Source organism: Tetrahymena thermophila (assembly GCF_000189635.1).
Source record: "Tetrahymena thermophila SB210 genomic scaffold scf_8254280, whole genome shotgun sequence".
Classification (NCBI taxonomy): Eukaryota; Ciliophora; class Oligohymenophorea; order Hymenostomatida; family Tetrahymenidae; genus Tetrahymena; species Tetrahymena thermophila.
In genome coordinates, this window is record NW_002476119.1 from 1 (window position 1) to 11,931 (window position 11,931).

Genomic DNA, 11,931 nt, shown 5'->3' on the forward strand with positions numbered 1-11,931 from the left:
GATGAAGGTGCATCAGGCTTAGGTTCTGGTTTAGCAAATTGCATTAATCTCTCAAATTTGACACTTTAGCTTTAGTATAAACAGTTTATTTGTTTTGGATTGTGATATTTTTAATTATAAGAACTAATTTAAAACAACAAAGCTCTTTTTTCTTTTTCTTTTTATTGTGCTTGCTTTTTTTGTTCTTTGTTTCTTTGTTAATTTAGCTCATCACTTTATTTTCATATTTTGCCTTAATTATCAATTAATTAATCTTATTATTTCAAATTTTTTTCTTCATTTTTTCCTTCTAATTAACTATTTAATGATATATTTTTTCTTCAATATTTAAAAAGTTACAATAAAATTGGTGATGAAGGTGCATCAGGCTTAGGTTCTGCTTTAGCAAATTGCATTAATCTCTCAAATTTGACACTTTACCTTAGGTAAAAACAGTTTATTTGTTTTGGATTGTGATATTTTTAATTATAAAAACTAATTTAAAACAACAAAGCTCTTTTTTCTTTTTCTTTTTCTTTTTATTGTGCTTGCTTTTTTTGTTCTTTCTTTCTTTGTTAATTTAGCTCATCACTTTCTTTTCAAATTTTGCCTTAATTATCAATTAATTAATCTTATTATTTCAAATTTTTTCTTCATTTTTTCCTTCTAATTAACTATTTAATGATATATTTTTTCTTCAATATTTAAAAAGTTACAATAAAATTGGTGATGAAGGTGCATCAGGCTTAGGTTCTGGTTTAGCAAATTGCATTAATCTCTCAAATTTGACACTTTAGCTTAGGTAAAAACAGTTTATTTGTTTTGGATTGTGATATTTTTAATTATAAAAACTAATTTAAAACAACAAAGCTCTTTTTTCTTTTTCTTTTTCTTTTTCTTTTTATTGTGCTTGCTTTTTTTGTTCTTTGTTTCTTTGTTAATTTAGCTCATCACTTTATTTTCATATTTTGACTTAATTATCAATTAATTAATCTTATTATTTCAAATTTTTTCTTCATTTTTTCCTTCTAATTAACTATTTAATGATATATTTTTTCTTCAATATTTAAATAGTGGAAATTAAATTGGTAAGGAAGGTGCATCAGGCTTAGGTTCTGCTTTAGCAAATTGCATTAATCTCTCAAATTTGACACTTGGCCTTAGGTAAAAACAGTTTATTTGTTTTGGATTGTGATATTTTTAATTATAAAAACTAATTTAAAACAACAAAGCTCTTTTTTCTTTTTCTTTTTCTTTTTATTGTGCTTGCTTTTTTTGTTCTTTGTTTCTTTGTTAATTTAGCTCATCACTTTATTTTCATATTTTGCCTTAATTATCAATTAATTAATCTTATTATTTCAAATTTTTTTCTTCATTTTTTCCTTCTAATTAACTATTTAATGATATATTTTTTCTTCAATATTTAAAAAGTAACAATAAAATTGGTGATGAAGGTGCATCAGGCTTAGGTTCTGGTTTAGCAAATTGCATTAATCTCTCAAATTTGACACTTTACCTTACGTAAAAACAGTTTATTTGTTTTGGATTGTGATATTTTTAATTATAAAAACTAATTTAAAACAACAAAGCTCTTTTTTCTTTTTCTTTTTCTTTTTATTGTGCTTGCTTTTTTTGTTCTTTGTTTCTTTGTTAATTTAGCTCATCACTTTATTTTCAAATTTTGCCTTAATTATCAATTAATTAATCTTATTATTTCAAATTTTTTTCTTCATTTTTTCCTTCTAATTAACTATTTAATGATATATTTTTTCTTCAATATTTAAAAAGTTACAATAAAATTGGTGATGAAGGTGCATCAGGCTTAGGTTCTGCTTTAGCAAATTGCATTAATCTCTCAAATTTGACACTTGGCCTTAGGTAAAAACAGTTTATTTGTTTTGGATTGTGATATTTTTAATTATAAAAACTAATTTAAAACAACAAAGCTCTTTTTTCTTTTTCTTTTTATTGTGCTTGCTTTTTTTGTTCTTTCTTTCTTTGTTAATTTAGCTCATCACTTTATTTTCAAATTTTGCCTTAATTATCAATTAATTAATCTTATTATTTCAAATTTTTTTCTTCATTTTTTCCTTCTAATTAACTATTTAGTGATATATTTTTTCTTCAATATTTAAAAAGTGAAAATTAAATTGGTGATGAAGGTGCGTCAGGCTTAGGTTCTGGTTTAGCAAATTGCATTAATCTCTCAAATTTGACACTTTAGCTTTAGTATAAACAGTTTATTTGTTTGGATTGTGATATTTTTAATTATAAGAACTAATTTAAAACAACAAAGCTCTTTTTTCTTTTTCTTTTTATTGTGCTTGCTTTTTTTGTTCTTTCTTTCTTTGTTAATTTAGCTCATCACTTTCTTTTCAAATTTTGCCTTAATTATCAATTAATTAATCTTATTATTTCAAATTTTTTCTTCATTTTTTCCTTCTAATTAACTATTTAATGATATATTTTTTCTTCAATATTTAAAAAGTTACAGTAAAATTGGTGATGAAGGTGCATCAGGCTTATGTTCTGCTTTAGCAAATTGCATTAATCTTTCAAATTTGACACTTGACCTTCGGTAAAAACAGTTTATTTGTTTTGAATTGTGATATTTTAAACAAAAAAAATGAATATAAAACAAAAAAGCTCTTTGAATTTATTTGATAGGTTTATTTATTTTATTTTTTTATCTTTTTTATTCAACTAATATTATTTTATTTATTAATTTAAAGAATAATTTTTAATTTAAAAGTTTATTCTATTTTGATATTTATTAATAATTTACACAAATTTATTATAAAAGTTCTAACTCAATGGATGAATATTAATTATTCAAAAAAATAAGAAAGTGTCGTAAATCAAAAAGATTAGTTGTCTTTGATTTCAAATGATAAACAACTGGTGAAAAAAGATGAAATAAATATAAAATGTTTGAATAATATTATATATTTTATTATATAATATTTTGAAAAAAATTTAAACCTAAAATAACAATATAAATAGATTTTATTATTCATTTTATATTTATAAATATCATTCATATTTTTGTAAGTAAATAAATTATATATAAAAAATAAAAAATAAATGCTCTTAAGCAAACTCTCTGGTTTCTCCAAAAACGATCAAACAATTTGAAACTTTTATTGTTTTTTTACATCTTATTAAATTATATAAATACCAAACTTTATATGCCAGTTATATTTTAATCTTAAATATTATGTTTCAATCATATTTTTTATCTTTTTTTTATTTATCTTGATTAATTAGATGTCATGATTTAATTAAAACCTCAGGGAGAAATCAAGATTTACTTTTTATTTTAACTTTTTTGTTTATAATGTTTATTTTTGTTTTTTTTTCTCAAATTTTTAATTTATCTTATTATCATTTTTATCATTTTATATTTTTAAAAATCATAAAATAATTGTTTATTAAATTATCATTTATTCATTCAGATTTTACAAATTTAATTTTTTTATTCAATAATATTTAGAGTAAATTAATCAATTTAAAAGTTGTTAATGTTGAATTTGGCTTTAAAAAGTTTATTTCATATCAAGAATTTTTATAATTTTTTATTAATGTGGAATTATAAATTTTAAAATGCTTATCTTATTTTATATAAAAAAATGTTCTCTAAATATTCTAGAAAAATGCAAATCGTTTAATTAATTAATTTTCTGTTTTTTTAATGTATTTATTTTTTATGAATGAAAGATTTTAATCAAATAAAAAAAACAAAAAATAATCAATTTATTTTCTTTTTTTTCAATTAAAAAAGTTAATTAAAATTACATACAAATAAATAATAAGTATGAATTTGTCAATTTCTTTTTAATTTCTTAAAACTGTAATGATACTAAGAGGATTTACAATGTTTTGTTTAATAACATGCAATTTATAGTTTTATGAGTTTAAATTATATTTTAACACTTATATACATACATAATATCATTTTTGCCTAAAATTACTTTATTGCCAAGGTAAAATTTTATGGCCCAGATTAATTTATTTAAAATACTAAAAGCTTATTTGAAAACTAAAGCAAGATTTATTTATTAAAAAATTTATTAAAAGTTGAATATTGTTTAAAAAGAAAAAATGAAGCAGGAAATACAATAGTTTTAAAATCTTAAAGATGTAATTTTTTATTTTTAACTCTTTACAATAGTTTAAAATAATATTTTATTTTATAAAAAGTTTTTAACCTCTGAGCCATCATCTCACACAAAAGTTATACTTTCTTTAAAGTAAATAATTAAAATAACACAACAATAATTACCTTAATAGTTTATAAATAATATTGTCTTCAATTAATGAATAAAATCATATTCAATATTTATTTATAACATAATATTTTTGTTTACTCTAAATATTTTAATCTTTAATTACTATTTTTACAAAAAAATGGAAAATAAATAATATGAAAAGATCCTAAAAAATAAATGATGAGGACTTATAAAATTTAAGTGATATTTTAAAAAATTGCAATAATCTGTCAAAATTAAATCTTGTGCTTAGGTAAAGTTTTTTTGTGTATTTTTTAAATTAAAAATGTTTAGAATTGATTTTGATGATTGCTAAAATATATTTCATTTAAAAATAAATGTTTTATTACTAATTAAAAGGAGTAATGAATTTGGCTCTTTAGGTGTATCTAGCTTAGGTCCTGCTTTAGCAAACTGCCACAATCTCTAATCTTTAAACATAGACTTCTAGTAATAATATTCATTCATTTACTTTTTACTTTTTTTATTCCTTATTATGTTTTGTGTCATTCATTATTTTTAAAAGAGCAGCAATTAATTATATCCAATAAGTAAATAAATAAATAATTTAATCTTTTAAAATTTGTTTTCGTTTTTATTTCTTTAAAATTCATTATTAATATTTTAAAGCTTTTCTATTTTTTATGTTTTTAATTATAAAAAAATTTAATTTGATAAAGTTACAACTTAATAGATGCTTAGTGTGTATCAAACTTAATTTCAAATTTAGAGAAATGCATACATCTTAACAAACTAGAACTCTGGGTTGAGTAAAAATATATATTTATTTACTTATTTATATATTTATTTATTATTTAAATAAAATATAATTTTTTTATTTTAAATTAAAACATAAAATAATTTTTAAAAGCTGCAAAGTTGATGAATAGAGCCCTCAAAATATTTATTCTTCTCTTGCAAATTGTAGAAATCTTTCATCTATAACACTCTACTTAGAGTAAGAATTTTATTTATTTTTCTTACTTTATTGTAAATTTTATTGCTATGGATAGTTAAAATATCAACAATATTTTTAATTAATTAATCAAATAAATAAATTTTTTATTTTATTTCTATATAATTTATATTTTAGTTCTTTAGGATAAATTGCAGTAGTTTTATATAATTTCAATTTCCTCATATTTATATTAAAATTTAAATATGAATAACTTTAATTTGTATTTCTTCTTATTTTTTTATATTTTCAATAAAAAATATTTTAAATTAATTTATAGGGAAAATAATATTGGTGATTAACAAATATCAAATTTAGGATTTACTTTAACGAATTGTAGTTAACTCAAAAAATTTAAGATCTATCTATAGTAAAATACCAAATATATAAATAAATTTACTAGATTTTTTATTATTTTCTTAATCTTTTATTTTTAGAATAGTTTTTTATGTTATTTTCAATTTTAATTTGTTTATCAACATTTTAAATATTTAAACAATATATTTTTTTAACTTTTTTTTCTTTTTTTTTGATGAATATGAATGAACACATTCATTTGAAAAATATTAAAGCAATAATAAAATTGGTCCATAGGGAATTTCAAACTTGGGTTTTGCTTTAAAAATGTGCCCTTATCTATCAAGTTTAACTCTCAACCTTAAGTAAAAATATTTTAGATTTATTTATAAACTTGATATTTTTAAAGTATTTGATCACTTTTTTAATTTTGATAACAACAAACTAACTAACCAATGTAATTAACCATAAAAGCAATAATTAAATAGGCGATAAGGGCATATCAGATTTAAGTTCTTGTCTAATAAGCTTCCCTAACCTCTCTTAATTAGTACTCAGCCTTAAGTAAAAAAAACTAATTTATTATTTGCTTACTTAATTTAATGTTTAATCAATAAAAACTTTAATTTCTGATTTTACTTTTCTTGCTTATTTAGAAATTATATTTCTATTTATTTATTTATTTTAAAATTCTATCTTCAAAATTTAAAGCGAGAATTAAATTGGTGATCAGGGTGTGCAAAGTTTATGTTTTGCTTTTGCAAACTGTAAGAATCTCTATTATCTCCATTTTGGATTTGCGTAAAAATGATTTATTTGTATTTGTAAGCAATTATTATTAAAGCGTTCTCACAAGTTTTATGTTTGCTTTAAGATTATTTATTAATTAATATTTAATTAAAATTTTAAATAATTCTTTTATTTTAATCTAAAAAATCAAAAGGAGGAATCTAATAGGTGCTCATGAAGTTGTTTAATACCTAGGCTCTGGTTTATGCAAAAATATTAGGCTCTAAACATTGATACTCAGTCTGTAACGAATTTCATTAGTTATTTGAAGCTTATTAACATTTCAATTGTTTATTTTCTCTATTGTTTTATCTTATTTATTCAACTTTACTTATATATTTTTTTATAAAATATATAAAAAGTTTTAATAACCTCGATGATGCGTAAAAGAATAAATTAAGTTATAAGATTTAGAAAATGAAGAGGTTAGTTAAAAAAGAACTTTGTTTATGAGAATTAATAAATAATAATACAAATTAAATAAATTCTTTAAAATCAATTTTATTTATGTATTTCATATCTAAATTTATATGATCATTACTTATACTTGTGTGTATTCATTTTTAATAATTATTTAATTTTTAATTTTTTATGTATTCTATTCATAGAATTAACAAATTTACTTTAAGCCAATAAATATGTATTAAAAGCCTATATTCATGCTTTATTAAAACAACCATATTTTATTTTCTTTAAATTTTATTAAAATTTTAAATTATTAACTTTTACATGTTATTAATATATGTTACTTAACACAGTTCTACCACTTAATTGACTCACTGACTGATTTACTTACTTACTTACTTACTTACTTACTTACTTACAACACTTACTTATTCTATCCATCAAAATTTTAAATAAAATATTAGTTTATTATGAATGAAAAAAATAAACTCATTTGGAATTAATATTTTTCAAAATTATTCTAAAAAAAATAATTTGATTTGAGATAGTTAATGTCTAATAATAGATATAAAATTATATTTTAATATTATATTTTAATTTTTATGCTTTATAAAATTTTTGTTAATTATTAATGAATAAAATTAACATATTTAATTTTAATTGATTTCCAAACACACACCAAAATTAATTAGGTAAAATTTACAAGTTATTTTATTAGATAAAAAAGGTATTTAAAAATTTAAATTGGTTTCTAGCTCAAGAAATTTTAAATAAATAAAATTTTAATTAAGACTTTCATTTTAAACAGAATTTTAATTATTATTTAAATAAGATATTTATTTATTTATTTATTTATTTCTATTTTGCTTAAAATGACAAGTTAAACAACAAAAAATAAACATTTATACAATATTAAATTATATGGTTGATTAATTAATAAATGCATATTCAATATATTCAATTGTCTTAGTAAAAAAGAATTACTAATTTCTTAATCTTTCTTACTTTTTAATGTAACTTATTACTTGTCTAATCATCTATTTTATTGTAACTATATATTATTTAAGTATTTTAAATAAGAAAATTTTATTATTTTTAAAAAAATGTATAAAAAATGAAAGTTAATAACTTTTTATAATTATTTTAGTTTTATAAAATAAATTTATATTTTTTTTACATTAAATCAAGTTATAAATTGTTAAGTTTTGAACAATTTCCCAACTGAGAAATTAAAAAGCAGGCTCCATCGTTTTTTATCTCGTTTGATCTTTTTAAATTTAATTATTTATTTATTTTGAGTTTCTAAATTATATAAATTTTTTTAAAAAGTTACATTAAATAAAGCTCTAATTTGATCAAGTTTTTGCAACTAGCAAGTGAAAGCCCGAGTTGCTTAACACCCTCTGAGCCGATATTATTCTCACTTTAATTAAATTTTTTTGAATTAATATAAATTACTAATCAGTTTCTTATAATAAGAGTTCAAATATATTTATCAAATAAATTGGTAATGTACTAAAAGTCTAAATTTAATATAGAAAGGTTGAGGCACTTCTATAGAGATAAACCTAAGCTGGAAACACCTTTATCGCCAATGTTATTCTAACTTATTTAGTAAAATAAATAAGGCTATATATTTAATTAGTTAATGATCTAAAAAAATAGCTTTAAATATCAAAAAATCAGTAAGTAAGTAATTATTACCAAAGGGAAAGGTTTATTTTTTGTAGATTCTAGCAAACTTCTAAAGTATGAGCTAAACTACTGAGCCCCTCGTTTTAAATGTTATTTTACCTTTTAATTTAAAATAGTTAATTATTAAAATATCTTTTATTGATTTAAACAGAAGACTATTTATTATATTTTTATCAATGTTTAAATGTAATTTTTACTAAAAATCAATGAATAAAGATGATAAATTCTAACAGCCTTTCAAAGCACTAGCTATATTAAGCACACCTTTTGCATCAATACTATTTGAACTAATAAAATATAATTAAATGTAAAGTTAAGAATGAAATCTTTTACTGAATTTATTAATAAAATAATTATTGACTAAAATAAAAAAAATCAACATCTATCTATCAATCTATATGTAAAATTTGAAGTGATTTACCCTAGAAATATATGAAGATTAAAGAGACTTTAAGAATAAGTCAGTCCTTGAATTAAATTTGAGTAATCTTGTAAAACAAAGTTATTGCTTTATATAAAAAAATAGTAAAACATTAACATAATAAATTTAATTTAATTTCAAGAAAAAATAAAATTTTACTGTAAACTTAAAAATAATTCCTGTAGATGTTAGCATTTTCCTAAGCTTTATCCGATAATTAAAGATGTATCAGGACCTATGGCATTCTCACTTTAAATTTAATAATTTATAAGTCAATTTGATAAAAAAGGAACATCAGTTTCAAAACTTTCAAATTAAGCAAGAGTTGAATTAATAAATTTGTTAATAAAAATAAATAAATTCTACTCAATAGTTAAAGATAAATTTTAAAGATTAGCATAACTAATTAAAGACTGACATAAATCAGACACTCCATTTGATCCAATATTTGTATCGCTTTTTTAATTTACAGAATAGAAAAATAAATAAATAACTAACTTATTTTAAGCATTAATACTATTAAAATCCTAAAAATCTTTTTATATTTATTAAATTTAAAATAAAATTTAAATATTTAATTCATAATTTTAACTTATTTAAATCAAAAATTGTTTTTGTATTATTTGATAGATTTCAAGCTAAAATCAAAACATAATTTAGGGAGAAAGAGGATTTGGACTAATAAATTCTATTTAAATCTTGTCAAAAATGTTCTACCTAACGTCTAAAGTTAATTTAGAGAGTTTACTGAAACTGTTTTTCTAACAACTAAAATCTTTAAAATCTATATCGCCAATTTAATTTTTCCTTGATTAAAACATTAAAAAAGGTTCTTATTATTTGAATAATAATATAAATTATAGTTTTTTTTATTTGAAATACGAAAAAATAGTTTTTACTTCAATTAAATGCTTAGAATGTTAAGACAGATGCATTTTGCTAGTGTTGAGTACAATTGGACTACACCCTATTTACCAATTTTATTTGAGCTATTCAAATTATATTAAAAACATAACTCTTTAATGAACTATTTAATTATTAGAATAAAATAATAATAAGATATTTCATTACTTTAAATTTAACTACAAATTATTCAACTGTTAACAATTTAATATTGCTTCTCCTAGAGCACTGACTCCTTCATCTCCAATTTAATTATTGCTTTTATAATTAATAATTTTAAACCATGAAATAAAATTAAAAAATTATTTCTGCAAAAATAAAGAATAAATTTCATATTAAAAAATAATCTGATCAGATATTTTTTAAGTAAATTAATAAAGCATATTATGTATGCATGGAATTTTAATTATGCCTAAAGATTAACTTAATTTTTTAATTTTTTTTCTTATAAGATTTCTTTGAAATTAGAAAACTAAATATTCATAGATAAAGAGATACCTTAGATCTAAATTCAATGTCTTCAGACTTTAACTAATTTCTGAGAAAAGAGTAAAAAAAGCAGCCCCACATTAGTTGTTCAACAAATTAAACCTTTTAATTATTTTAATAAATGAAAGTTTTTACAATAAAAAGAAATTCATTAAATTTAAAGCTAAAAAAATTAATTCTATTGCATTTTAATTGTCTTAAAAATTAATATTTTTAATAATATAAAAAATAAAAATAAAACACTTACTGAACAATGAGCTCAAAATTTGAAATACTTTTAAGAGTGGTCAAAGAAGAACACAAAATTGTCAAGCCTTCATCTTAAATTTAATTTTAGCTTTTTTGATAATGAAATATTGAGTTTAAAGCTATCTAATTGTTTAAAATATTGTTAACTGTAAATTGATTTTCAAAGTATTTAATTTTGTGCAGCTATTCAAGGCAGCTCCTAAATATTTTGCATGCTAAGCTCTTATTTTGTCGAACCTAAATTAATTATTATTTATTATTAAAATTTGATTAAGTTGGTTCTGAAAAAATATTTTTAAACAAAATGAATGAAATTAATTTAGATAAATTAATAAATAATAATAATAATAATAACTCTAATTCAAGACTGATTATTTATAGATTTACACATTTCTATAAATTAGCACAGAAAAGTGAAAACTATTCTTCTTCAAATACAATTTCACTAATTTTTTATTAAAGTAAAATTAAATTAAAATGATAAATTTATAATAATAAAGTTTTTATTTTATTTTAAAATAAATAATAATAACTTTAAAAATAAGTTGTTTGTTTTTTGGTAAATTAATTAATTAATTAAGTTTTCAGAAATGATAAATATTAAATTTTACTTGAAATCAAAGTGAAGGTTAGTATGCAAATTTAACTCAGAGTTTAAAAACTTTAATAAAAAATTTCAATTAACTAAAATTTAATCATTTTGCTAATTTACTTCTACAGTATTCGTGAATGATTTGGTTTTATTAGACATTTGTATTTATTTTTATTTCTTTTTTAGAATTTTAATTAAAATTTTAATTATTTATTCAATATATAGTATAGACTTTCAGGAAATGAATATTTTAATTAGAAATAAAGATATTTCTTTTACAATTTTATATTTTTAATTTTTCAAAGATTTAAATTTTGATTAGAAGATGTTCATTTAGTATTTCTTTCCTTTTTATTTTTAAATATTTGATTTTAAAATTAATAAATAGCTAAAGCAAACAAATTTAGACTTACTTAATTAATCAAAATTAAAAATATGATTAAACAGAAATGTTATTATAATGATCTGAGAGATGTAATAACAATTTTTATTAGTTAACTAATTCTTTAATTTATTTTAACAAATCTAAAGTTTCTAGACTCTTGTCAATATACAGAAAAAAAACTCCATATTAATTTAGTGTAATTATTAAAATTTTATTTATTTACTTTTATTATAATCCTATTTATTTCTATAAAAATTAAATTAGAAAAGCCTCAAAATTTTTGTTTAGTATTTCTTTTAAGAAAGAATAATTTTTTAAAAGAATAATTAATTTTCATGCTTTTTACTTTTCATATCATTTTTAATAATAAATTCATTTACTAAAAGCTATAAATACATTGATTCTAAGAACGCATTAAATTTAGGCTCTGTAATAGCAAGCTGTCCTAACTTATCATTATTGACCCTAGATCTAACGTATATAATCTATTTATTTAATTTTATG

At 19.2% G+C, this 11,931-nt stretch overlaps 2 protein-coding genes across 2 annotated transcripts; one reads left to right on the forward strand and one right to left on the reverse strand. All coding sequences in view use genetic code 6, as the record gives it.

Moving 5' to 3' along the window:
• Positions 1 to 335: 335 nt before the first annotated feature.
• TTHERM_001571179 (hypothetical protein) lies at positions 336 to 6,741 on the forward strand (the record flags this gene model as incomplete). Its single annotated transcript, XM_012800409.1, has 17 exons — positions 336 to 425; positions 692 to 781; positions 1,054 to 1,143; positions 1,411 to 1,500; positions 1,768 to 1,857; positions 2,119 to 2,208; positions 2,468 to 2,557; positions 4,411 to 4,500; positions 4,608 to 4,697; positions 4,928 to 5,017; positions 5,119 to 5,205; positions 5,483 to 5,572; positions 5,775 to 5,864; positions 5,974 to 6,063; positions 6,211 to 6,300; positions 6,443 to 6,532; positions 6,651 to 6,741. Coding segments are annotated over 17 exons (1,528 nt in total), but the record flags the coding sequence as incomplete, so codon positions are not given.
• Positions 6,742 to 7,650: 909 nt separating this feature from the next.
• On the reverse strand, positions 7,651 to 11,201 carry TTHERM_01571180 (kinase domain protein, putative; the record flags this gene model as incomplete). Its single annotated transcript, XM_001029362.4, has 18 exons — positions 7,651 to 7,744; positions 7,871 to 7,960; positions 8,027 to 8,116; positions 8,210 to 8,299; positions 8,398 to 8,487; positions 8,586 to 8,675; positions 8,810 to 8,896; positions 8,969 to 9,058; positions 9,176 to 9,265; positions 9,527 to 9,616; positions 9,709 to 9,798; positions 9,881 to 9,970; positions 10,211 to 10,303; positions 10,449 to 10,538; positions 10,598 to 10,687; positions 10,806 to 10,895; positions 11,062 to 11,111; positions 11,163 to 11,201. The coding sequence occupies 18 exons, from the start codon at positions 11,199 to 11,201 to the stop codon at positions 7,651 to 7,653; spliced, it is 1,533 nt and encodes a 510-aa protein (XP_001029362.4).
• Positions 11,202 to 11,931: the final 730 nt, after the last annotated feature.